The 26,848-nt window shown below is 44.3% G+C and overlaps 2 protein-coding genes across 6 annotated transcripts; both read left to right on the top strand.

Annotated features, from left to right (window-relative positions):
* The first annotated feature begins 462 nt into the window (after window positions 1-462).
* Window positions 463-6,436, top strand: LOC108885821 (opsin-5). Its single transcript, XM_018680306.1, has 6 exons — window positions 463-705; window positions 1,994-2,199; window positions 4,195-4,294; window positions 5,277-5,381; window positions 5,461-5,684; window positions 5,870-6,436. Exons 1-6 carry the CDS (start codon window positions 567-569, stop codon window positions 6,347-6,349), a joined length of 1,254 nt encoding a protein of 417 aa, XP_018535822.1. The 5' UTR covers window positions 463-566; the 3' UTR covers window positions 6,350-6,436.
* A 971-nt stretch (window positions 6,437-7,407) lies between these two features.
* vit (vitrin) lies at window positions 7,408-26,571 on the top strand. 5 transcript variants are annotated; one of them, XM_018680293.2, is made up of 23 exons: window positions 7,410-7,971; window positions 12,669-12,743; window positions 12,986-13,051; window positions 13,415-13,571; window positions 13,660-13,793; window positions 14,044-14,121; window positions 14,512-14,715; window positions 15,399-15,443; window positions 15,845-15,883; window positions 15,980-16,030; window positions 16,622-16,684; window positions 17,259-17,321; window positions 19,447-19,521; window positions 19,748-19,813; window positions 20,267-20,329; window positions 21,816-21,875; window positions 22,108-22,155; window positions 22,767-22,832; window positions 23,021-23,168; window positions 23,257-23,360; window positions 24,057-24,283; window positions 24,361-24,874; window positions 25,077-26,571. In XM_018680293.2, the coding sequence occupies exons 2-23, from the start codon at window positions 12,710-12,712 to the stop codon at window positions 25,253-25,255; spliced, it is 2,484 nt and encodes an 827-aa protein (XP_018535809.1). In that variant the 5' UTR covers window positions 7,410-7,971; window positions 12,669-12,709; the 3' UTR covers window positions 25,256-26,571. The 5 variants fall into 5 exon arrangements, with proteins under 5 accessions (XP_018535810.1, XP_018535809.1, XP_018535811.1 ...); XM_018680294.2 differs by lacking the exon at window positions 17,259-17,321 and having other exon boundaries at window positions 7,408-7,971; XM_018680295.2 differs by lacking the exons at window positions 15,399-15,443; window positions 15,845-15,883; window positions 15,980-16,030 and having other exon boundaries at window positions 7,413-7,971.
* Window positions 26,572-26,848: the final 277 nt, after the last annotated feature.

The raw sequence follows: 26,848 nt of genomic DNA, 5'->3' as shown, positions 1-26,848 counted from the left end.
CAAATAACAAATGAAAAGACTATATAAAATCAATGTTTTCAATCCTTACGATGTGCTGACGTCTGAGTGGAAAAGTTCAACATCCCACTTCCTAGTTGGCTGGATTACATTCACACAAAATGTTGTTGGAAAACCGCAGCAGGGAAATAAATGATTAGCAAATAACAGCAACTGCAGGAGAGGCAGGTTGTAATTTGATAAATTTGTGCAGCATTAGCGTAGTTTTGGGTTCTGCTGAGGGCCTGAAGGCGTTTTAATGCGAGAGGAGTTTAATCAATTTAAACTAAAGGAAACCCCTCCATTAATTGACTAGACATTTCCCTGTTGGCTGGGATTTCCACCCAAAATCTCTCTCTGCTTAGTAGCTAAGAAATAGATAGGATTACAGCTGCAATCATTTGGACAGTGAGTGGTGAGGTATTAGTGACTGTGTCTAAGCTGGATTTAAAATGAGCTGACCGGTCATCCCTACTGGTGTAACACAACAGTGTCTACTGAGAGCAGAGGAGAGCAGAGCTGCTGTAGAGGACAGCAAGGATTCATGCCTTGGCGGCGAAACTCAGGCCATGGAAATAACGTTGAAGGGTTTTCCTCTGAAGGTGGTGAATATTCCATGGAGGAATAATAACCTCAGTACTCTGCATACAGACCCTCCTCTGTCCGAACAGGGAGAGACCATCATTGGAGTCTATCTGTTAGTGTTGGGTAAGTCAACCATCATCGACTGGGATATGATAAAACTATATGATAAAACTACTCATTTTGTGTATCCTTTGCAGTAGAAATACTGTAGTACAGCCTGGGAATTTGGCTGAAATACTTTCTGACTTCCATAACTGGACAAAAAAAATAAACGCCCTCATAAAGTGCATGGAAAATGAAAAGTGTCAGCAACAAAAACAACTGTTGTTCGTCCTGTTTCCAAAGGCCAGACCGCCCCTCACACAGACAGCTCGGTTTGTGTTGGTGGCACTGTTTGTTTCTCTGTTGCTCCACGTCAACTTATGCAGTCAAGAGAATTTGTGTAACACAGAGACTGAGCTCTAAAAGGTCAAAGGATTCTCTTGGCTTTTTGCCACAATTATCTAACTGTAGAGAAAACTCTGAACTTCCTTAATTCTGTCCACTGTTCTAGTCCCTGTTCTATTATTATCAACTTTTTCCCATTAGCTAAGCAGCTCACACCATAATAGAGGTCAGGAATCAGGAACCACACAACCTGTTAACACTCTACTCTACTCTACTGTACTCTACTACAGCATAATATGTTGTAGTGTATTCTACTACACTCCACTCTGGAGGCTTTGCTTTACTGTCCACTGTACTCTATATACACTATACTCTACTTTGTAACACTGTACTATACTATACTAAACTGCACCACACTATAATACACTTCACTATACTATGCTATGCTAGGACATGACATACTATACTATACTATGCTATGCTATACTATACTATGGTAGGCTAGGCTATACTATACTATGCTATGCTATGCTACGCTAGGATATACTATACTATACTATATTATACTGCACCATACTATAATACACTTCACTATACTATGCTATGCTATGCTATGCTATACTTTACTATACTATACTGCACCACACTATAATTCACTTCACTATACTATTCTATAATATAATATGCTATGCTATAGTATTCTATACTGCACTACACTATAGTATGGTCTACCAGAGGAAATGTCATTGTATAATAAACTTACTTATTAAGTATTATTACTTATTAATTAACTATCTTATTACTCATCAACACTAAACTTTAAAATGATGACACTCTACTGCAGTATTCTCTACTGTACTGCACTATACTATACCATGCTATGCTATAAATCGTATGCCATGTTATACTATACTACACTGCTACACTGTACAATTCTATAACAATACACAACTCTATTACTACATAAAAATATGTAGTTCAGTAAATAAGACACTGATTATACTGTATGTTTGTCTCTCCGTAGGATGGCTGTCCTGGTTTGGAAACAGTTTAGTGATGTTTGTCCTCTACAGACAGCGGGCCTCACTTCAACCAACAGATTTCCTCACTTTAAATCTCGCCATCTCCGATGCCAGTATCTCAGTGTTCGGCTACTCCAGAGGGATCCTAGAAATATTCAATATCTTCAAGGATGATGGATATTTGATCACCTGGATCTGGACCTGCCAGGTAAAAGCCACACCAAGACAGTACTTCATTTAAAAGAATTACTTTTAAAGGAGTATTTTGTCTGCTTTTTAGTAATACTCCATATATCCAATCAAATCTTATGTTGTGCTGCATTAATAATTAGTCAGATCCCTATAAGGCTGGTTTGAAATGGCTTGAAGTGATGACTGTGCTGAGCTGCAAAGTCACATGTGTGGATGCTTCTGCTCACTTTGGCCAATCCCAATTACTGAAGTACATTAAAAGAATCTGTGGAAGTCCTACAGTAAAGTAAGTGTGTGTGTGTGTGTGTATATGTGTGGGATTATATGCTGCTAGCCATGTGGGCTGGAGGTTAAATCTGTAATAAGATTACCACTGTGGAGGCCTTTAAATGGGAGAAACTAGCAGCATGGCACCTGTCAACAACCAAACAGGAACAAATAAGAGCTGCAAGGTGGATATTTGTTGCGTAATTTAATCACATGATCTTATGTTGCTGAATTACGACAAGTAATTAGAATTAAATCAAAATATGAGCCTGTAGTGTGTAATTTCTAAGATATACTGTTCATTTCTATGTTTTCCTCCTCCCACAGCCTCAGCTTGAAATGAAATACTTGTCATACTTTAGCTTGGAATTCATCCAGGGTATTTTTCTTGCTCAAGGCTAGCTGTGGTGGAAACCGTGATATCCGTGCTGCAGCGAGTGAACTCTCTGTGGAATCGTACGAAAACAAGCTGCTGTAACTAAAAACACGTTCAGCCTCAGAAGCGTAAACCCCAAAATCTGAGCGGTGGAGATATTGAAAATGGAGGTTCTGCTGCTCTGAGATGATCTCATCTCTCAGACATCTCCAATCTCCAAACCTTTCAGGTGAGGGAGAAAATATTGGGATAGGGCGTACATCCTTCTCATTTCACCTTCGGCTGAGAGAGGTGGGCTGAGAGAGGGAGCGTCACAGGGCAAAGGGAGAAGTGACAGGAATAGAGGAGGTAAGGAACAGGACGGTGAAGGAGGCAGGCATGTGAGAAGCATTAGCAGATTACTGCATGGAGCATGATGGGACATGAACAGTTGCAGGCTGGGCCAGATCCCGGTGTTTTGCACCCTATGGGACAGGATATTATTGAATATGATAGAGCCTTATGGGACTCTTTGATGGTGGAATGCAGAGAAAGAACTATCAAACTAGTGTATAAAAACACTCTGATTTGCAGCCACAACTTTTCTAATATTTGTTCTGTGATCTGTCATCTTTTCTTGTGAGCCAAGCCAGAGGCAGAGATGAAACATTATTCTGCAAGACGAGCTAATCACAGAATTTCAAGCAGAAGACAGAAAATGTACAGTAGAGCAGCGCTGAATGAAAATCATACTGGTCTAGACGTTGGCAGCCCAGTAATCTGCCAAATGTGAGGGTGAAAAAAACGTGATGACCAACAGTAATAGGATTAGAACTAAGGAAGATCAGGAAAGTAATCAGTGAGAGACCTTAACTGATCCATGTCACCTGGAAACGGCACAGCAGGGAGCTGAGAGTCGCACAGTTGGAGCCAGACTGAAACACAGAAGCATAATTCCCTTTAACAAGAGCTGTGATTAAAAGATTTTCTTCCAAAACAATGGAGTCAGTGCTGAAAAGCATCGGGCACTCATTCAACTTTTTCTCCCTGAAGATTTTTTATGGAAATCACAGTAAAAATCTATTAACTGCTTTAGTGAAAGTTTTCATTTCAATTTCCCAATGTTGATCCTGCGAGTTTAAAAGCCTGCAGCACACATCAAAAAAGGAAATGCTCTGGGTCTGGAGCACATTGGCCAAAAGGCAGGAAGAGCTCTCGAGCAGTAGTGTCTCTATCTGATAAAGTCCAAGGAAAAACAAAGTCAACAGACAAAGGAACAATTAGCCAGGCAATCAACACAAACCCTGAGGCATCAATGACAGCTCAAAGACATTTTCAGGATGTCGTGTCATGATTTACCAACCCCTCTCTCTCTCTGTCTGCTTCCAGGTAGACGGCTTCTTCACGTTGCTCTTCGGCCTCGCAAGCATCAACACCTTAACCGTCATCAGTGTCACCAGATACATAAAGGGATGCCACCCAAGCAAAGGTCAGATCTAACCTCCAGAAATTGAAGTGAAAGAAAATGAAGAAAGCTTCAGACCAGTGTTTCAGCCTCCCTCACATTCCAGCAGTTCTTATCTGACAGAAAAGTGTGTTTTTCAGTGCTAATGAAACCTTATTACTGACTCCAGCTGTGGAAACAACAACCACTTGTCTCCAGCAATTTCATTTACATTTCCCTAACATGTCATTAAGTTAAACTGAGGTGACATTTTCTATTTTTGGGTGCAACTGAAGCTGAAGAATGTCTTAATTATATGGAAATTAGGTTCAGAAACTGCTTCTCTCGTCGTGTGGGATAAGAGTTTTTGCCGTGTTTGTGGTTTTTCATAAAACAGCAGCTACATAAACTGTGTATGTGGTTTTTGTTTTTTTTGTTTTGTTTTTTACATTGGTGGTTAAACTATGAACACTGGTATTACAACTGTATTATGCTCCAGAACACTGCTGCAATGACTGCAAGTGGCAACAGATATTAATACAAAAATTTAAAAAATGCAGTGTTTTTAGTGGTTTTAGGTCCAAATGAAATGCATATAGACCAGAAATACCTGCAGGTAAACCTGTGCAGGTAAGCAGCAATGTAAAGCTGTGTGACCCATTGCAACAAAGGTATTGTACTGCACTTACTGTATGGTTTATTGACATAAGATATGCGAGCGCTGCTTGGAAATAGAGCAGACTGAATACAAAGCTATGTGTACTTTGTCAATAGAGGTTCTTTTCAGTCACAGATGTTTGCAAAGGCTGTCAATATAAGAAAAGACCTCATTGTTCAATAAATGTCACAGTCCTGACATTCATAACAAGTCAAGAATGCTGGATCTTTAAGTGCCTCTCACTTTTTCTGTCCCGTGTTTGGAAAAGTCACAACACTTAACATTTTAAACGAGCACACAATCGAGCAACTGTTTCATGATTATGGGAAAATTATATTGAATTCGTGTTACTTCTGTGTGTTTTTACAGCTTACTGTATCAGCACCAACACCATCGCTGTATCACTCATCTGCATCTGGACTGGAGCAATTTTTTGGTCTGTTGCTCCAGTTCTGGGCTGGGGCAGCTACACAGGTCTGTTCACACGCACCAACCTTATAAAAGATTTGATTTTTCAAATCTCTGATCTGACCTCTGTGCCTCTGTTCCTCAGATCGAGGTTACGGCACCTGTGAGGTGGACTGGTCCAAAGCTAATTACTCCACCATCTACAAGTCCTACATCATCTCCATCCTCATATTCTGCTTCTTCATCCCCGTGATGATCATGCTCTTCTCCTACGTCTCCATTATCAACACAGTGAAAAGCACTAACGCCATGTCTGCAGATGGTTTCCTCACTGCCCGCCAACGGAAGGTGGAGAGAGATGTCACAAGGGTAAGCGACTGGGAGAAAAAAGTTCATGCCTGAGGGTTTTTTTTATTGGAAGGACTTGATTGGAAAAGTAAAATAAGACTTTTTAAAGCTCTACATAAAAGTGCCCTGTCTGTAAAAAAAAAAAAAAAAAAACTCTTCTCACGTAATGCCACTCCTGACAATTGTTCCCTCATGTTCCTCTCTAGATTTCCATTGTGATCTGCACTGCTTTCATCATGGCCTGGTCACCATATGCAGTGGTGTCTATGTGGTCGGCCTGGGGCTTCCATGTGCCAAGCACGACCAGCATCATCACCCGTCTCTTTGCCAAGTCTGCCAGCTTCTACAACCCGCTCATCTACTTCGGCATGAGCTCCAAATTCCGCAAGGACGTCTCAGTGCTGCTGCCGTGTGCACGAGAGCGCAGGGAGGTGGTGCGACTGCAGCACTTTCAGAACATCAAACCTAAGGCTGAGGCCCCGCCACCGCCGCCGCCGCCTGCGTCACTTCCCGTCCACAAGCCGGAGGGGAAATACGCAGCGGGGGAGCTGAACCAGTCCAATCCTGACAGCGACTCAGGGGTCAACAGCCCTCCTCAGACGCCTCCATCTGACACACAGGAGGTCTATCACACTGATGTGCCCTCACACATCGAAACATCAGAGTACTGGTGTGACAGGCTCTGAAGACTGTTCCCATTCAACTTCAACCAATACTTGAATTACGAGGGGAGATTTTTGGTCTTTCCCATGTTAATGAACTGTACGTGCAACCTGTGTTAATAAATGATTTTCTGTTTCACACCTGTTTAAAAGAGTTTTCATTTCTGCAACGCCTCAATCCTGAGTCAAAACGCATCCAGCTGAGTCAGTTTTCAGTAACGTAGCGAGACAAGAGATGCACGATAACATCTGGAAACACTGAAAGGTCTTCAGCTCAGCTGAGGCATGTGATGGCACAGTATTTCCCCGGCCTCCCCTGAGGGCACTCATGCCATCAAATCACCCATCTCTCCCCCACAATGCCAGACTACACACTCTCAAGCCAGTGTCATTTTACATCTCCATCTACTGCAAGCGTCGTCATGTCAGTCAGCTGAAAACAGGCTGGAGCAAAGGTTTTCAACAACGGATGCACGGTGGCTCTATTTTTACTCAAAGCTGTGAAAACTCCTCCATCAGTCCGTGGGTGTAGTAAATTGGGACTACTATTCTGTTGACATGCTTTCAGGCTAATGGCACTGTTGAAAGAAAAATGAGCGACCCTGAAATAACACCTCATCTTTTTTTTTCAAGCAACATCAATAGGCATTTATCTACTTGAGCCATGAAGGTTTAATCTTTTAAAAAAAGGTGTCTCTTTTTTTCTGTAAATACCATAATCACACACACAATGAGCTCTTTTACAACAGCCCTTAAGACCTTTAAATCAACATGGCAGGCAGCTTCAGCATAACCATCTGTATACTGGATAATAGCTGCAGCTTGGGTGCCAATCTGCATAAACTAACAGGCTCCCCCTGTTAGAGCAGTGGAGGTTGACATAGGTCTGTGAGTGTGTGAGTGTGTGTGTGTGTGTGTGTGTGTGTGTGTGTGTTGGGAGGGGCTGTGGGGGTGCACGTGTACTGTAAACCACAGCAGCAGACAAAAAGCCACAAACCCCCAAAGTGACAGTGGATGGGACTTGCAGTGTCTGTTTCCCCAAAACAGGTGTTGATTGGTTTGTTTGGTGGAGGAGGAGTGATTGCTGTGGTGAGAGTTGACACACTCACTCTTGGTCGTTTTATGTCCTGGTGCAGAGGGTGAGCTGCAGAGCAGATAAACAGAATCAAAGCTCGGTTTTCCTCCCTCACATGAGGAAAAAGACGCAGCTAAAAGCGCCAGTGTGGAGTAGACTCTTCCTCTGGGACATGCTCAAACCTTCAAAATATGTGTTTGTGTTTTCTGTTCTAAAAACAAACGCTGTCAAAGACACAAAAAGATGCTTGCTCTGCCGCGCTGCAGGCTGCCAGCTCCTTGCATCCTCTCCTGATGGCCCCGGGGTTCACTGATCCTCTTCTGCCTGGGTGAAGCGCTGAGAGCCTGAAGTGGGACGGGCAAAGAGGGGGAACTCTGGCCCCGTCCCGTTCTCCACTTTTAATGAGCGCTGCGATCATGCAGGAGTAAAAGTCCAGGTGGAACAGTTCAGCGCTTGCACACACGCCCGCTGCTCCGTGCTGGCTTTCAATGAAAGAGTAAAGAATCGGGTGGAAAAAACCTCGCAGGGAATTATTTTTTTAAACGCCTGGAGGATTATTTTACCTTCTCAGGTAAGTTCACCTTCACTGCCTTCAGGAGATGATGGTTTTGAGATGAGAACAAACAAGCGGCTCCACATGAGATTTTGCGCTTGCTGCTGCTGCTGCTGCGTGGCGTCAATGAATTATTCACATTTTAAAATGATGCGTAATTGATGTTCACTGTATACAAGCGTATTTTAGCTTTAACAGCCGGTCTGTTGGGAATTTTAATTAACTCTGTAGGAGGTTTTTGATTTCAACTTTTTTTTTTCCTTTGAAATTCATGGATCTGGTTCATTTCAGCGGAGCTCGTGAGGTTTGACAGGCTGCCTACATAAACGCACTGCTGCTTTAATTCAGTGTTTGTTTAACTTTCTGTTTATTTTCCCTTTTTTTCTGGTAAACACCCCCTTCCTCTCTCCTTAAGTGAGGTTTTGAGCTAAATGAATTCGGCTGTGTCATAATCATTCAGACTGTAGGCTACTTTTCATGGCTGATTTTAAAAAACAATCATGTGGAAAATGATCCATCAAGTTGCCCGAGCTTTTATTTTGAAATGACTCATTTATCCAGTGTAATAAGAAGCAAGCCCTAGAGCTGAATTCCTCCAGTTGTGTTTTAATTTCTTGCACGTTATGTTTGACATTTCTCTGTGTATTCTCTCTGACATTTCTCTATGGTTTGAAAGAGCCTGATTAAGCACAGGTGGTCTCTATACAATATGTCCAGCAGCACACTACAGGCTCTGGCTTGCACTGAAGCCGGTGCCAAGAATTAAAGTAATTCAGCCTGTTCTGTGCTCGATAAACAAATAGTGTCCCAGCAGCAGCAGCCCAAAAGGCTACAGCAATGACCTTGTAGAGACATGTTGGCTTTCCTGCGTCTGATCTCTCCAGTGGTTCTTCAGTTGGCTTGTTACAACACTTGGCACATCTAACATGCTTACAGTACAATTCTGACACCTGTGAATGCTGGGATTTAACACTCCCTGGCACCAGGGTGTGTGTAGACACGGGCTCACTTCAGGCATGCCATCGCTGAAACAGACTCCTCACCTGGTTAGGATCCTCAAATAAGCCTCAGTTCCACTTTAGTGCTCTGCCTCATTGCTTTTATCCCGGCCACCTCAGACAAGGAATGCGGGTGCTGCTCAGATGGAGAAAGCTTGAAATCAAGTCTCTTGTGTTTTTTCATGAAGCTGCACGCCTCACCACATGTGATGGAAGCAGAACATTTGAGGGGTAAATAGGTGAAATAATGAGTGTTTAATCAGTGATTATGCACACCCCCCCCATGACTGTGGTGCACCAGTCACAGGTGTGTGGTCTGCCCATGCCTTGAGAACCCACTGTGCGCTGGCCTTTGAAATAGGCAGAGACAGCCACTGTACATCCTGTTTGCAATTATAGCCATTGTATACCTGTGGCACTCCTGCCAGGTGTGATTTTTCATCCTGCATTATCAGATTTCTGGTGCTTAAAAAAATCACCGGAAATTTGCCCACAGGGGCTGAAAATGTTCATTTCCCTGCAGCAGCAGAGCAGTGGGCTCTCAGCTTGGCCTTGTGTAATCTTAGCTAAGGCTGTTCTGTGCATGTAATCCACATTGTAGTAAGAATGTTACCTCGAATTAAGTTGCGTTTTAATTCCTAAAACTATGTGACCTGTCTGAGCTGCTGGGTTCTCTACACAGTGACTGAGCCCCCTGCTCAGAACCTTTCACCTTTTGCAGCGACTGTGGAATCACTTTGCTTATTTTTTTTTGTAGTTTCTCATGGTTAGCTGTCAGCGTGCTGACCGTTTGTTTCATTTGTGTCCCCACCCTGCTGAAATTAGATGTTTGGGATGTTCAGTATGGTGAAAAATGAAGCTGATATCACAGTGGAGGAGAGCTGAAGCTGTGCTGTAGGTACAGTCCACGCCTTCTCTTAAGATTAGCACAGGTGTGTGTAAAAATATACATACAACACCTCCACAGCAGGAAACCCACCCTGACTGATTTATGGTGACAGTAAGAGGTGAGTCTGAAAGCCCCTCACATACCGAGGCATTCTCCAAAACTATCTGAGCATGAGATAAGTTATCGCAGATCTCTGTTTATTTTTGGTTCCTTTAGTTAGAGATGTGTGTGTGTGAGAGAGAGAGTGTGTGTGTGTCTCTGCAAGTCGCCTCAGGATCTATTATCTACTGTGCAGGAAACTCCCCACAGTGTTTGTCGAAGGATATCATTTACCCTGTGTTTCATTTCTTGGAGGAGGCATTTAGAGGCTCACACTGAGGGCACAAATTAAGGCGTCTAAAATTATTGTTGTTGTTTTTTGCACATTTCAATTTTTCCTACAATGATGTTCCCATGTTTCTCTTAAGGGACACTTCAGAGGAACTATAAACAAAGACTTCTTGTGGAGAAAGTAGCTGAGATTAGCTCTACACAGTTTAGTTTTCCTCACAGGTGACTGACAGATCAGTTTTGTCGGTTGCTTTATTCCGTGAAGTGCGCTGACTCACCTCTCCTACGCTGCTGCAGCTCTGTCCTGTACTGTAGATGTACATATCTGTCTCGGCTTGTTCCCAACCTCAGCTTTCTTCCCCCAGCGAGGACAAATTGTAGTCCTGACTGTGCAGCAGTGATCTACCTGCCTGTCATAGCACAACACAGTGGAAAAATCATGTCAGTGCTCATGAATGTCAGATAAAAATGTAGAGCTGCATCAGGGAAAGTCCTCTCACTGTCAACTGCAGATATATTTACATGATATGGAAAGTTATGTTTGTGGTTTGTGTTCATAAAGTTACCATAATTACATGAGAAATCATTCACTCTAGGACACAATAAGCACCTCATGCACAATAGAGGACTGTGTATGGAAGTGGATGATAGAGGTAACACCCAAAACTATTGTCAAGTTACATCTTTACACTGATGCTAACCGGCCTGGCAGAACTGTGGTGCAAAGATGCAGCACAGGATGCTATGGTTTAGGAGACCCCCGCCCCCCTCCAAAGACTCCCTACAAAACAAGTCCAACATCACAAAGAGTCAAGCAGTTGCAGCGAGGACATTTGTTACCAAACCAAAGGAAAAATAACTCCATCACCAGGGAGCGAACAACAAAAGGCTGCTGGGCCAAAATTAACAAAAAGAACCCACAAACAAAGGGTTGTAGTGTCTGATGTCTTCTCTGTAAACTAAACCAACATCAAAACAACCTAACAGATATAAAGCAGCAGAACTAGGACACAAACACAAGCTGCTGCTGCAGAGGCCGGCAGGTGGAAGAGAGAGAGGCAGAGTCTTTATAGAGTCCTCCTTAACCGGACCAGAGTTGGTGAGCAGGTTTTGTCACCTTTGGACAAACCCAGGCTAGTTGTTTAGCTAAGCTAAGGTAAGTGGCTGCTGGCTGTAGCTTCATTTAATATACAGACACGAGAGAGGTATCTAGATCTTATCTAACTTTTAGTAAGACAGTGAATAAATGTCAGCTTTTTTCCTTTAATGATTCAGTTTCTGTGGTCATGCAAGTGACACAAGAATTTAACTTTGAGACACTGTGAAATGTTTACAGTAGGGAAAGTGAAGGAGGGTTTTTCTCCACCCAGATTTTCACCCGGAGGATGCAACAAATCCACCACTCTGATAAGACAGGTGTATATTTACAGTGTTTTAAATAGTGCTACCTCATATTACTCATATGCTGTAAATGTCAGAGCTGCATCACGTCTGACCCTGCGTCAGAGGTCGCGGTGTTCCTACATGATCAGACTGAACCTGCCGGTGTGTGGCGGCAGCGACAGACACGACGCCACCCTCGTGGGAGGTACAGCATTCCTCTGTTAACAGGGAGGCGTCAGTCATCACCTCCCCAAGTCAGGAGCCCCATCCCACCACGCTGGCACACAGCAGGGACTCGGGTGGCTCTCACGAGTCCAGCCGGAGACTGTGCCATGCTAGTTATCACCAACGCTATCATTACTGCAGCAGACCTGCAGCGTCTGGAATGACGTCTCAGTGACCCACTTGGGTTCTTGTTAGCACAAGCTCAGACTTTGATTTATGTGCTTTACATGGGTAAAACTCCTGCATCTGAATGACAGGCACAGAAAGACATTTTCTGTGTATACTGCAAACAGACTGTATTTCAAACGGGTTGATGTGGTTGTTGGTGTCAAACAAAGAAGCCATCTGACACAGTTCCCCATTCCTTACACATTAAATTATGTCTGTGTGTTCCCTTTAATCGAGTCTGACTCCACAGATATTAGTGGGAGGACTCTGACATACAGTTCTGTCTCAGAGCCCAGATGTTTGCTGTTGAGCTTCTGATTGTCAAATACTTTTAGCCTTTTGTAACCCAAGTGGAAGAAGAAACCCAAACTTAAATACAATCCTCATTTGATCTGACTGATCTTAGAAGTAGATGCAACAACATGACTTACAATAAATGTTTTCAAAAGATTCAATTTGCCACATTCACTACATGAGTCATTCAGCTCTTTGTGGAGTTTCCCGTTCATAGCCTGCCTCCTGTTTATCCAAAAAAATCTCTGGAAAGTGTTTCCCAGTGGCACAAGTTTACTCTGTCTCGTTTCCAGCTGACTCCTCAACACTTGTCTCACTCAGAAATGTTGACTAAAATGTCCAACCTGACTTTCAGTAAGCAAGCAGGAAGCAGGAAATGGGCTTCAGGGGATGACAATGAAATTCTGCTGCTTCTCTCTCTCTCTAAGGTTGGGAGAGTACATCTGGCTGACCTGCTGAACTACCCATCATGCTCAGAGCATCACTCACTGCCGTCTGCCTCGGTGAGCAACCCATCCATCTCTCTGCAGGAGTATGCTGCTCTTAGATATATCACCCTTGACTACCATGCATCCTATTTCCAAAACATTATTGTTATCGCCTTCAGAACCACTTTTCTGTCCATTCACACCATCAAAACAGCAGCATCCTCCGCCACAGAGATCTTGTGTGTACAGTAAACACACTGATGATTATGTTGTACTTTGTATGCTATTATGTGAAACTCCCTCTGCCTCACCCGCAGCGCTCCTCCTGTCCTGTGCTTGCTGGGCCAAGCCTAACGGATCAAAGAACAAGAAACCAAAGCAAGGTAGACATCATCAACAAGCAAGCCTGTAATCTCCGTCAGTCCCAGTATTATTGTCTCCACTGGTTCCCAAAAAAAAAAGAAAAATCACTTCATAATGCAAAAGCTCACAATATCTATTTATGGACTGAAGACAAAAATAATCTTATTATATAAAATTATGTTTTATGACTTAGCGCTTTTGCAGGCCAAAAGGTTAAAACTAAAAGGCTGAAGTTGGTTGGAAAGAGCAAGTTTTTTTTACTCGCAACTATTTCAAGAGCATTTCACTGATTCTGTTTTAACAGAGATCATAACTTTGTTCATCATCTGGATCTTGAATATAAAGTCTGAACTGTCTCGCTCTACTTCCTCTTCCCTCCACAGCTGTTCCAGACATAGAGTGCGATGTCAGGGCGGGAAAGGTCAACCTCCCAGAGTTCATAGCCAAATGTCCCGCAAACTGTAAAGAGACAAAGCAGCAAGTGTACGGCACAGGAGTGTTCGCCTCCATCTCCAGCATCTGCAACGCAGCCATCCACAGGTAAACAGCGCAGCGATGAGTGTGATGTAAAGCCTGTGTGATAACTGTCTTTTTACATCTTTTAAAAATGTTTGCGTCGTCGTCGCAGTGGCGTCATCACCAACGCGGGAGGAAAGGTGATCGTGAGGAAGCTGGCCGGGCAGAACGTCTACAAAGGAAGCAACTCCAACGGGGTGCGATCTCTGTCTCTACCGAAGTGGAGGGAGTCGTTTGTTGTCTCAGGTATTAACGATGAACACATTCAGTTCAATTTTATTCACGCAACAGAAGTTATCTCTATATTTCACATAGAGCAGGTCTAGGAGTAAAGAATAGGGACAGGAGAACATAGCATAACTAAGCACTAATAATTTCTGGTGGTGTTGAGCAGGGTTGTAGGAGCAGCAGGACGCTCGTCATCACAGATCAGACTTTACAGGTACGTAGAAACAGCTCCCCCCTCAAACCAAGAGATGGCTCTGTTGTGTTTCAGTGGGGAAGCCCAAGAAAGGAGTCATCTACCCATCTACCCTGGACTACGTCCCTTCAAGACCGACCTACGTGAAGCCAAGTAAGAGGATTATTTTTACACTCTAAATTTCGGTGAGTGGGTTTGATATTCCTATCAATGTTTCACAGTGATAGGACCGTCTGATCAGGACCCAGTAAGTACGGATTTGGTGATTTGCAGGACAAAAGACTGCGTAAAATCGGAATTTCGACAGCGTATTTGTTTCACACTGGAATAGTCAGTGAAACGTGACCCTAACATATCCAGACGTCACCAGATCAGAGCTTTCAGATGGACGTCCCTGCGCTTGACTTTGCTCAGGTTGAATGAGGAGTCGAAGCGCCACAGTCTGGTCAAGAATGTCAAGAATGCATTACAACACCTTCTTCCTCCTCCTCCCCGTCCATCCATCCTGTTGCACGACCGCCTTCATCTGTCGTCTCCTTACAGGTCAAAAGGATGTCAAACCCCCTGTGGTCACCACGGCGCTGCCTACGACAACCACACCTGAACCCACCACGACTACGACACCTGAACCCACCACCACCACCACTACACCGGCTCCCACCACCACTACCACAACCACTACACCTCCGCCGCCACCACCCACCACCGCCAAAGCTCGAGCTGCTGTCCACAAAGTCAGGGATGCAGGTGATTTAAACAAACACACATAAATCATCCAGCTTTTTTTTTCTTGCATACATACATGTACAAACAGCTAACTCTTCCTTCTAAATCAATGGATCCATGTATGTTACGTGGAGGATTGTGTATTTACTTGGATGCAGGATGCTGTTAATGATCCAGTAAAACCAATCCACACAGGAGATCCACCGCAGCCACAGTGTGCCGCCTAGCTGACGTCGAACTAACAACATTAGCAGCTTGTAACTAGAATCAGCTCCTTTTGCCAGAACAAGCGTTCATTTGTGTGAAAATGAGTGATGAAGACGAATGATTGTGGCTGGTAATTACAAGTCACAGCTGCAATTAAAACAAATTACCGCAGGTCTGTGATGAAGTTAGTGCGTCGCTGTTCGGTGGCTTGACTGACTGACTTAACTGTACACGCTTGATCACCAGACCTTTCATCAGTCTTATTAAATGAAGACATTATCCGACGGTAATCGCTGTGAGTCATCTGCACTCCTTTTTTTTTGGATAGAAATGCAGCTACAGAGTAGACAATGCTGCAATATCTTAAGGTATGTGTGTAAATGAGATGGGCTGTGTGCCAGACAACCTCCCAACCATTTCTGGTCCCCTTCATTTTCTGTAACATTATCTCTCTCCTCTCCATATCGGCACCCCACACTTGTCTTTCTTCTATCTAGGCAGCAGTCACCCGTACCTTGCCTCTGTGGCAGCCGCAAGTTCAAGTAAGTGAAGTAAAGCAAACAGGGGTGGACAGGGGTGTTTTTTTTGGGGGGGTGGCATGAAGGGGGTGCTGTGGTGTTGCTTAACACTGGGGTGTGCAGGTGTTTACATCAAGCACTGGGTGTTTGCTTCACATCAGAGCTTTGGGAATGGTGTGCATCAGGAATCAGAATGTAGTCTGTATTAAAAGGTATCATCAGTCCAAGCAAGTTTGTCACAACTTGTAAATGAGTTCAGTTCACCTGTTTTAAGCTAAAAACTTAAAACAGTAAGGCCATGACCTGGGCTGCTGGTTTATGCTAAAACCAAAACTATGTTGAATTTGCTATAATTTGTAGATGATTCACATGTAAACAAAGATTTTTTTTGGTCTAAATTTGCCCACATTGTGTTATTGGTATAGGACAGTCACAAAATGGTCAAGGAAAGAGTCCCAGCCAAGGTATGTCAATACTCTCACTGATTCTGCAGCTCTTGGAAAGTCTTTACACACAATACAACAATTCCAGTTGAACTAAACCATGGCATTTCTTCAAAGTATTCAGAGGAAGTGCCTATCCGAATAGATTCCCACAGCGTGCCAGTGCAGGTAAACCAAGCTTTCATCTTGACGTGTCTTTCGACAGCTTGAAATTGTCTTCACATCTGCTCCATCTCCCTTTTATTTCTTTTGTCTTTTCTTTTCTTCTGTACTGATACACATGAACTCTGCATGGCATCTCTGTTCTGTATGTGCACAGCTGCTTTAAACAACTCTGCAAACAAAAGGGCCGGACCAGATTGTTCTGGAGAAGCCCGACTTCTCCGACAAAAAACAGCACTGAAATACATGACTCAGCCACATTCACCTTGTATTAGCTCGCATTTATTACCTGTTGAGTCAGGCTGGACCAAAGGGGTGGACTAGCACTGCTAACACAGACAATAAATAAAATATTTTCTTACCTGTGTGGTCACCAGACTGTCTCTATCTTAATGCCATCACTGATCTGATTCATGTTTATGTCTGCCATTACAAAGAGAACACACTATCACAGTGAAACCTCAGATTTCAGATCATCTTACAGTAGATAATATGTTAGATAATATGTTAGTTTTTCATCTGCTGGTGAAGATAAACTGATGAATGTTTATTTCCTGTCGGCTCACGATTTCATTGTTTCCCAAATCTTGGTCCCAGGTCTGCGCAGACCAGAGACAGGGTCGACTATCAGGAGACAGCCGTCCTCTCCAGTCGGCCCAGGTCAGCCTCATCATCAACACACACACACACACACACACACACACATCCATGTACATCCACACAGAATAACAGGCAGATGAGGTGGGACTGACAGGGAATAAAGGTCAAGGGCAGAAGGGAGGGAGGGGGGACAGATGTCTTTGTTGGAACAAGACTCCAAGAGACGCAGACTGCTTTTAGTCTGACCCCTGTGTCTACACCCATAAGCCCCTGCGATCTCCACCCCACCCCACCCCCCCGGGGGGTCACCACTAATCTGCTCCATCAAGCATCTCAGCTAACATTCCTTTCCACGATGGCCGCTGCTCTCTGTCATCAGGCACATCCTCTCACTCGTGTTTTCATTTTCAGAGATGAAAAGAGGCAAATGAAGCCGAGTTAAGGCCTGTAAATACGCCCAGCATATATCCCTTTGTTTTTGATATCATGCTGCGGAGAAAATGCCTTCAGCTTCGCTCAAAGCAAAACAGCTGGGCTGCATTTGTGGATGGAACCCCAGACCTGAAGCTCTGCCTCTCTTCTCCCTCCTTTTCCTCTCTATTCCTATCTGCCTGTTTCTCATTGCTACAAACAGCTTTTAACAGGGTTCAGCCGGCCCCACCCGAGCGGACGCCAACCATGAGCCAGTCCAACCCCAGTAAGTATCTCCAGATCCTGAGCGGGAGTCCTTAAACTGCAGACACACTCGCTCGTCACTGACGTAGAGAAGTAGACAGGTCTGATCAAACAGGGGAATAACTGGGGTAATAAAACCCGGGTTGAAATGTTTTATAAAGCTGCACTAATCTTTACCTTCTGTTGGATGCTATGGTTCAATGCATAGCCAGTCCGCTATAAACGACGGAAATAGAAGCAGATACTCCACTTTCACTGTACACAACATGAAAAAATGAGCGGTGAGTATGTCCATGTGGCTCAAAGATGAGGGATGATGTGATACTGTTGTCCTGAATTCATCTTGTGCCATATCTGCACTATGTCTGAGACAGCAAAGAACTCTCAACTCTGTCTTTTAGATAAGACCACGATGAGAAACGCGCTCTGTCAGTACTGTAATAACATCTTATGACAGATCCCATCTGGTCTGGCCTCTTCCCCTCCCCTGTAAATGCTTGCAGAGAAGGGAGAATGAGATGAAAGCAGCAGCACCCAGAGACACGGATGACCCAATCCGCAGCGCTGCAGGATCTGGGTCTGCTCTCTGGCCCGTCAAGAATAGAAAGCTCTCGCCATTCAAACCAGGCGAGGTTTGGCTCAGGGAGGAATGCGCTTCTGTTTTTGCTTCTGTGGAATGCAAAACCATGAATCCCTAAAATAAGACAGAACTATATCCATTTAAATGATGGTTGATCGTATGATATAATTTCTAAAATGCAGTGTGAGCTGTTTCAAGCCAGTGAATCATTTGTCTAACGAACCTGTTTCTGTAGAGACGTGTGTCATAGAAATGTCTGATGTGTTCAGGGAGCAGCTTCTCAGATCTGCAGCCTGTGGATAATAACGTGATACTTTATTGATCCCCTTAGGGAAATTCTTTATCCTTGGGAGGTCAGAGGTCAGAGGTCAGGCTCAGCTACAGCGCAGCGCCTCTGGAGCCGGCAGCGATTCAGTGTCTTTCTCAAGGACGCTCCAGCAGGGTGGATGTTTGCAGACGTTAGGAGTTCTGAACTGTGATTTATGAGTTGAAGGGTTTTTTTCCCCAGTCTCTCTGCCACCCAGCTCTGCCCCAAACAGATGTTCAGAGTTACTGCTCAGCTCTCTGGAAATGTTACGATCCAGTTTAGCCTCGCGTTCATTCTGAGATACGCCAACTTGGCAACCACAAAGATTCATGACGAGCCTGTGTAAAAGGTGAATTCGGTTTATATAACGTGCACATTACCAACGATCCTTGCATCCTGAGCTACAACCTAAGGTGAGGATCAGTGTCCCCGATCCCGGTTTGACCTTCTGGCCGCAGTGACCACTGAAGTGGCTATGATCGGGAGAGTTAAACTCAATCCTTTTAAAGCACCTGTTTCATCAGAAAAAACAACACTGCTGTCTGCTCTATAGCTCTGGGCCTTTGACCAGCAGCAGATTAGACTAATCTCTGCGTCCTACTATCTACACTGTCCCTGGTTTGACACCAACTTTACAATAATACTCCCACGCTTCACTGGGCGGCAGGCTGGGCTCTCCCAGCCAGTCGCCGTCAACAAAGGCCCTGCTCGCTAGATGCCACTCGATGGGAACCTCAGAGCCCAGGCTGTGTGTTTGTGTAAGCTGCCCGTCCACCGCAGGGAGGGGTTAACTGAAGTGTGTTGTCGTGGGTCAGTCAGTTTAGACAGATGCGACGAACTGTTACGGTTTTGCTCAGCTGTTTGGGCTTCTACGGTTTAATCATGTTTCAATTAACAATGAGAGAGAGCGGTCCATTAAACTGGCTGATGTTTTCGCCAAGTTATAAGCTGAAGCTTTGAGTGTGTGCGGACATGTTGTGATGGCCGCAGCAGCAGACAGATAACAGAAGAATGACAAACACATTTACATTTTCCTCTGTCGCTCTACCTCGCAGGTAGAAAGATTCACTAAAATAACCTCTAGCCGCTCAGTCACTGTCTGTCTGAGTGACAGACTGTACTGTGTGTTTAGTGTCTGACTCAAGGCTGAACATCTTGTGCATACCCCACTGATAACGTGGCAGGTTTAGTGGAGGTCACAAGTATGATTCTCCTTGATGCTTCGTCCTGAACGCAGCTTTCTAATCTTTCCCTGCACAGCTTTTCCCAGAAGGGATTGGGCGCCCCCCTCCTACCCTCGTCCTGATTGGTTCCCTGGAGCTCGACGACCAGCAGGTATTACAGAACTGCTTCATTATTCTTTAGTAAATCACAGGTAAGGTAAAACTGATATTGGCTCTGTGTTTTGTACAATTCTTAAAAATAAAAATATTTTGCCTACAACGATCAATAAATGTGAACTGGAGAAGTTCACGTTCAAAGTTTATAATGAAGCATTTCAACACCCTAAATGTTCCCCTTGTGGTTGCTGATGCCTCCACCTTCTCTGCTGTACATTCAGATATTGGTTATGCAGGTCCAGACTCAGGATACACGTGGAGCGAGACGGACACACCTGAGGTTACAGGTAAGTCAACCTCCCCTCCGGGACAGCTCATGACAGTTTGGTGTGCACTGCCCCCCGTTCACTGCAGAGGGTTACTACACCTCGTATCCAGTCACAGCTGCATGTGCATGTTCGTGTGAGCGGTACAGTTTGGTGTTTGCCGACCATGTACTGTTCTGTGTTGAATTGGCTCCATGTGTAAGTACATGCAGTGCCTCTCAGGACGTCGTGTTTACATGCCATCTGCCCGCCACATGAGAAACGCCTGTGAAGCGTGGAAGAAAGAGAGCGTAATGTCGAGTGAGAGAGACTCTGTGAGGTGATAATTCTGCACAAAGCCGGTGTTTTCACTGGTGTGAGATTGGTTTGGGGGGGAACAGGCAACCAATCACAACCATGGAAATGTGTGCTTTTTTTTCTCTCTGTGAAGTTCATTGTGGGAATACTAACAGGTTTCAAAACATCCTCCTCTAGCTCGGGATCACAGGCCTGATATCTCAGAGTATGAGCGCTGGTATTATAACTTTGGACCGTACCGTAAGTGTTTTTCTACTCTCTTTATCGGGAACTAACGAATCCTGGGGTTCAGGCTTTATATTGTCACATGTATAGATTGTGTTTAGATCTAAAACCTGTTTTATTTTTCAGTGATGCAACACAAACACACTTATTTTCTTACACATTTGATTTGATATATCCCCCAGTGTTTCTTTATCTAACCTGCATCCAAGCTAGAACTGGGCCCTGACACTTAAAGGAATAGTTTGACAGTGTGTGGTAAATATGCTTGTAAGATTTCTTACCATGACTTAAATGAGAAGCCTGATACCGCTCTCATATATGTCTGTTAAATATGAGCGAGCAGCCAGTTAGCTTAGCTTAGCATAAAGACTGGAAACAGGGGGAAACAGAGTTTTTCCTATGTTCCCAGGGTCCGATCTTCCCCAGGTCTACACAGCACATAACAGGAACCTGAACAAGATGTTCCCCAGCTCTGTATTCACTTAATATGATATGAATTATTGTGGGAACTATTGTGGGTTTTCTGTTCCCCAGCACTGACCTATGGCTCTCAATGAACTTAAGGGAACTCATCAAGAAGTAGGGATATTTTAACTTGAAACATATCAACTGGGGACCATGGGAACGTGGATTTGCTCCCCCTGGTAAAACAATCTGCCCACATCTTGCTTTTACACTTTGTTTTTTTTTTTGTTTTTACAAATTCAACAAAAGAGATAGAACAAGATACACAATGTCTACATAAACTTTAGCTTGTTCCTCCATTTGTGTCAATAAAGAATGCATCCAGGCTTTTTTGGCACGCCGATACTCAATCACTGTAATTAAGGATGTAAAATGGTTGAAGCGTAAAAATGTGTTTGGGCTACATGCATAAAACCCAACTATGTAGGCAGCTGTTTTGATTAAAATAGATGTGTTTTGGTAAGAAAGGCGTGCGAGGAATGACTGAATAACACGGCCCCCTGCGTAGACAAGTCTTTGGAGCTGCAGGAGTGTGGAGTTTGTGACCTCGCTCTGCAGCTCGTTCCCCCTGCTTTGCGTCTTTATGCTAAGCTAGGCTAATTACCTCCTGGTTCCAGACATGAGAGTCATATTAATCTCCTCATTTAAGCAATCCAGGCAAGAAAACAAACAAGTGTATTTCACAAAGCTATTCGTCTAAGTGCTTTGAAAGGAAAACACATTTGATTTGTTTTTAGTCACAGCCTTCACACTGCAAATACAAACCACTACAATATGGTCCACTGACAAGACACAAAAGGGCATGCAAAAAGCACTTACAGATTACAGGCCATGGTGCCATGTGTCTGATGACCCAGCTGAGCCTCCAAATCTAAGTACAAGTTGGTTTGGAAAACCGAGTGGCTGAGACATTTCCAGCATGCAACCACAGAAATACCACCTCACGTCCAACCAAATGAAACTCAGGAGTCAATGGGAGCGGGCTGTGACATTTGTTTCATGTGTCTGTCATCGCTGATAGTGTCTTTACTTATAGCGCCCCGATCCAGTGACTCAGATGTCCGTAAGATGCCATTGGATACAACCCATACCAGAGGTGAGCAGTGGTTACCATGGCTGCAAACATCTGTTTGCTTCCAGGCATTTTCCTAACAGCCGCTGCCTTAGCTTTCTAATTATGAGCAGAGCTGACAAAAAGGTGTAATATATTCAATGTATGGCAGAGAAATCAACCTTTTTGTGTAGCTACCATGGTGAGTGTTTTTAGTAACCTGCTGCTTTGTGTAGAGATGTGCTAACGCTGAGCTTATATGATATTATCTGTGCAGTGGAGCCAGTGGACGCCTGGAAGCCAGAGGCAAACCTTTATGAATCGGGTAAGATAGCTTGTGCTGCAACACGCTCCTCTTTCCTGTCCCCCCCAAAGATTCGCTTTACCAGTAACTCCTCATTTCTGACAGTAAGTAGAAACCAAACCCGAAGCTATCCAAGGAAAAGCATCTGGGTTTCTGCTCAGTCTGTAATTGAAGGGATTTGGGGTCAAAGTCAAATGGCATGGTTGCTTGAGGATAAAATCAGTTCCTGTTTGGTGTAATTTTTGCCACAACAAATACTGGCTAACGTCTGTGATCCTTGGACAGCTGCAAATGCACTGCGCTCCATGGAAATTTTACCAGACAAACTTTCAGGTTGTTTGTTTGTGCCACAGTCAATGTTTTCTCCTGAGACAGCAGAACATTTAGGAGGTTGTTTCCATGACAACACATAACTAAACTGCCTTAGATGGTGAAAACGTAATGACTGTCAACTGAATTCTCTTTCCACCCTCCCACATAAAAGCTGTTGTTGAGTTTTCTATAATCATAAGTTTCTGTCAATGATTATTAAAGGACACAAAAAGTCCAGTGAAAGTTATAAAAAGTTGTTTTTTTTTGGTCCATTTTAGCTGAATTTTGCTTTAAAGATTTCTGTGTTTGTTAATTTTCAGGCTTCAGCGTGAGGGAGCAGGAACCTGTACCAAGAGCACCTGAGCCTGTGACACAGGGAGACCCGAGTATGTCTGACAATCCTGGTGAAAGTTTGAGTCTTAATTTCAGAAAGACAAAGACATTTTGATGGATGCCATCGGCAGAAATGTGTAACAAAATGCGAGCTCTAAACTGCTACCAGCTGCCAAAAACTCCATTAACATCTGCTGCTAGCACGGCTAAACACATTGATCAAACTGCTGTGACCTTGCAGACTGTAAGGTGGACCTGGCCTTCCTGATAGACGGGAGCTGGAGCATCGGGAAGCGGCGTTTTAAGATCCAGAAGGACTTCCTGGTTGAGGTGGCTCAGACCATCAACGTGGGTGTGGCCGGACCCATGATGGGCATCATCCAATACGGGTAACCTCACTTTTCTTGTTATTGTGTCCCATTTTTAAGACAGAAAAACATAACGTGATCTGCCTTTTCTCTTTTATTTGTCTGGAAGGGATGACCCTGTGACCGAGATCAGCCTGAAGACTCACTCCAACTCCAGAGAGCTGAAGTCAGCCGTAGATAAGATTGTGCAGAAGGGAGGCCTCTCAAATGTGGGTGAGTGACCCGTTGTTAGCTCGCTGCCAGCTACAGTAAATGCCTACAAACACAAGTGTGAAAGTGAAAGGGGTGCAATTATCGCATGGTTTACTATGCAGGCACATTTTCACATGCAAGGATAGCATTAAATCTAAATTTGCCACAAGACACTGCTAGCTAAATTACAGTCCTGAATCTGTAAGCCGTGTTTTTCCTCTGCTCCGACCAAAAAGCTTTTGGTTTTACCAGCCCATGGGGGTCAGCTCTCAGTGGGTGAGTGCTTGTTTTTCTGCATTGGTTAGTGCGTCAGCATGAACCCGCTGCCGCATGTGTCTTTATGACTTGCTAAATTTTGCATGCTGATACAAATATGTGTTATTTGTGTTTGCCCAGAGGAGCTCTCTAATCAGACAACACTGTGAGTGGCTGTAAAAGCCTCCTGTTCTGCTATTGTTTCGACCGCCAACAAGAATATGACGGGCAAAATGATGGGATATCACTACTTCTGTGATGGTGTATAAATAGTTTTTATATGGCAAGGATGCTTCTGCACATATAGCTCCCAAAAATGTACATAATAAGCACTTTTAAAAGTATATGTGTCTTATTGTTTCATTTGATATTCTGCAGCCCTCAACTTGTCTTTTGCATCTGAGCCACTGACCTGTTGATGCAGTTTAACCGTCTCTCTGCTGCCCTCTGGTGTCCCAACAGGAAAGGCCCTCTCCTACATCAACAAGCAGTACTTCAGCGATGCCAATGGAAACCGTGGAGGAGCCCCCAACGTGGCCGTGGTCCTGGTGGACGGCTGGCCCACGGACAAGGTGGAGGAGGCGTCTCGGCTCGCCCGGGAGTCTGGCATCAACATATTCTTTGTCACCATCGAGGGCCCTGATGACAACGAGAAGCAAAACCTGGTTGAGGCCAACTTTGTTGACAAGGTGGGGTGTTGTCACAGAGGAGTGTCAGTGGTTCGTTACAGCGCACCTGTTTGAAACCCAGTGTGTCCGTCTTGCAGGCTGTGTGCCGGACGAACGGCTTCTTCTCCCTGCCTGTGGCCAGCTGGTTCGCCCTGAGGAAGACCGTGCAGCCGCTGGTGAAGCGGGTGTGCGACACGGACCGGCTGGTGTGCAGCAAGACCTGCCTCAACGCCAACGACATCGCCTTCGTCATCGACGGCTCCAGCAGCGTGGGCACCGGCAACTTCCGCACGGTGCTCCAGTTCGTGGCCAACGTCACGCGGGAGTTCGAGATCTCTGACACGGACACGCGGGTCGGAGCCGTGCAGTACACCTACGAGCAGAGGCTAGAGTTCGCCTTCGGCCAGTATAACCACAAGGCCGAGCTGCTGAACGCCATCAAGCGCATCAACTACTGGAGCGGCGGGACCAGCACCGGCGCGGCCATCACCTACGCCGCCGAGCAGCTCTTCAGCAAGTCTAAACCCAACAAACGCAAGATCATGATCGTCATCACGGATGGACGCTCCTACGATGACGTCAGGGAACCTGCGCTGGCTGTGCATGGCCAAGGTGAGAGGTCAACGCCAAAAGAGTCTGAGAGACAAGGTGGTTTTTGTCAGATATGGTCAAGTCAGGCAGGGACTGTGTCCTCGTATCTTCAAACCTAAATGAAAAAACTAGAACTACCCACGAATCAGCAATGCAAGGTGTGTTTGATGTGACAACCACAGGTGAGGCCTTGTTTGACCTGTTGTCCCTCTCTGTGACCCAGGTGTGATCGCCTACTCCATCGGCATCGCCTGGGCCGCCCAGGACGAGCTGGAGTACATCGCCACGGACCCGGACAAGGAGCACTCCTTCTTCGTGGACGAGTTTGACAACCTCTACAAATTTGTCCCCAAGATCATCCACAACATCTGCCAGGAGTTCAACTCCCAGCCCAGAAACTGAGGACGGACATGGGGGAGGGTTGGCGGGGAAGGAAAGGTGTTGAAAGATTGTGGGGTGTCCCAACAGAACGCTGATTGTAAATCTACTCACTCTGTTGCCCAGAAGGTGGAGCTGGATTGGCTGCAGCTCCACCAATTTGAACAGTCAGGGGGTGGGAGGTTTGATTTAAGGCGAGGATTGTGTTACAGTGAATCAGCATTCGGTCCTAAATGATACAAACAGTGCTACTAGGAAAGGGTTTGCACAAACAGTGAACAAACTGACATCTCATGTGGTGCCAGTCGTTCTCTGTCGGTGCCATAAAGAGAACAGAGTTTCCCCAATCATGTAAAACGATGGTACCACTTTCTAATAAGTCACAACTTTACCAGCTGTAAATAAGAGTTTTTCTTTTTTCGAGATTTCAGTAAATAATTCGCTGATGCTTGGTTGCCAGGCTGTGAACTAGATGGCGTTTATCCCCCTTTAGCATGAACCTTTTGGACCTTTGGGGAAAGTGCTGCAGAACTGGACTAACATTAATCTATAAACAACTTGTCAGTGTTTACAAACTGCAGTTTTTATTGATTGAATTTGTAAGTTGAAGCTGGTAAAAAAAAAGTAAGCAACATGCTCACAACTTGGCGAGTAAATTATATTTAAAAAACACTTATGTGCAGCTTCTTAAACGTTGCCTTACTAGGAAGTGGTACCAGCCTGATTAACAAACATAAAGCTGCCTTACTGGGATATGGTGCTTGCAGAGAAATGTAGATTTAAAGCATGCCTAGCACTTCCTCTTTTGGCTTAACATACTTCATAAACGTAATAATACGGTGCTTTTTTTATACAATTCTCTGTGAAGAGGATATACTTTCTTAGAAACGGTGCATTTTGATCTTCCTAATAGGAGAGATTTGTTAGTAGGGACATTGTTTAAGTTCCTCTCTATGACAGTGGTGCTGATATTTGCCGGCATGTTAAGCAGTGGGTGAAAACGAGGCTGTGAGTCGACAACACGGAACAAGGAAGTGGACTGAGAAGTGAGGAAAGAGGAGCTTGTATATCTTTGTACAGAGTGATGTCAGATGTTAAATTTGCTTCTCAGGAATGAAAGCAATCCATCTCATCACTCCTGTTTTCTAATAGTGTGGTTGCTTCTAACATTGCAGGCATTTCTGTTTTGTTTAAAGAGTATTTATGATTTTCTCTGTTATGTCCTGTTTGTACATATGCATATTAAAAGCCTTTCGCTGATAATGTTCAGATAATGATAAATATTTTTTTTTTTTTTTTTTTTTTGCAATTTTTAATAAAATAAACGAAAATGAAGAGAACTTAAAGTGGCTGTTTTCTCTTTGATCTTTTGTTTTTGCGGATTTGTGTCAAAATCTCACTATTACTGGGATTCATAACTGAGCACACAGACATGATACACATATTTTTAGATTCAGTGTAAGTTATACTTTTTGAGGATACATTATAGTATGCCCTTCATGAATAATCATCCAGAAATCTGCTTGGAAGTCATACAGAAAAACAGCGCATCTTAATGCTCCAGAACTTGCTTGACAATCAACACATTTTTAGCTTATCTTCAGTCTCAGAGCAATG

The sequence above is a fragment of the Lates calcarifer genome, linkage group LG16_LG22 (assembly GCF_001640805.2).
Source record: "Lates calcarifer isolate ASB-BC8 linkage group LG16_LG22, TLL_Latcal_v3, whole genome shotgun sequence".
NCBI classification, from domain to species: Eukaryota; Metazoa; Chordata; class Actinopteri; family Centropomidae; genus Lates; species Lates calcarifer.
This window is presented reverse-complemented; position numbering and strand designations above follow the sequence as displayed.

Coding starts and splice junctions, on each gene's coding strand:
- LOC108885821 (XM_018680306.1), top strand. CDS start 567: ATGGAAATAACGTTGAAGGGTTTTCCTCTGAAGGTGGTGAATATTCCA. Junction 706..1,993: donor AGTCTATCTGTTAGTGTTGG/GTAAGTCAACCA, acceptor GTCTCTCCGTAG/GATGGCTGTCCTGGTTTGGA. Junction 5,382..5,460: donor GGGCTGGGGCAGCTACACAG/GTCTGTTCACAC, acceptor TCTGTTCCTCAG/ATCGAGGTTACGGCACCTGT.
- vit (XM_018680293.2), top strand. CDS start 12,710: ATGCTCAGAGCATCACTCACTGCCGTCTGCCTCG. Junction 19,522..19,747: donor TGGAGCTCGACGACCAGCAG/GTATTACAGAAC, acceptor CTGTACATTCAG/ATATTGGTTATGCAGGTCCA. Junction 22,833..23,020: donor TGTGACACAGGGAGACCCGA/GTATGTCTGACA, acceptor GTGACCTTGCAG/ACTGTAAGGTGGACCTGGCC.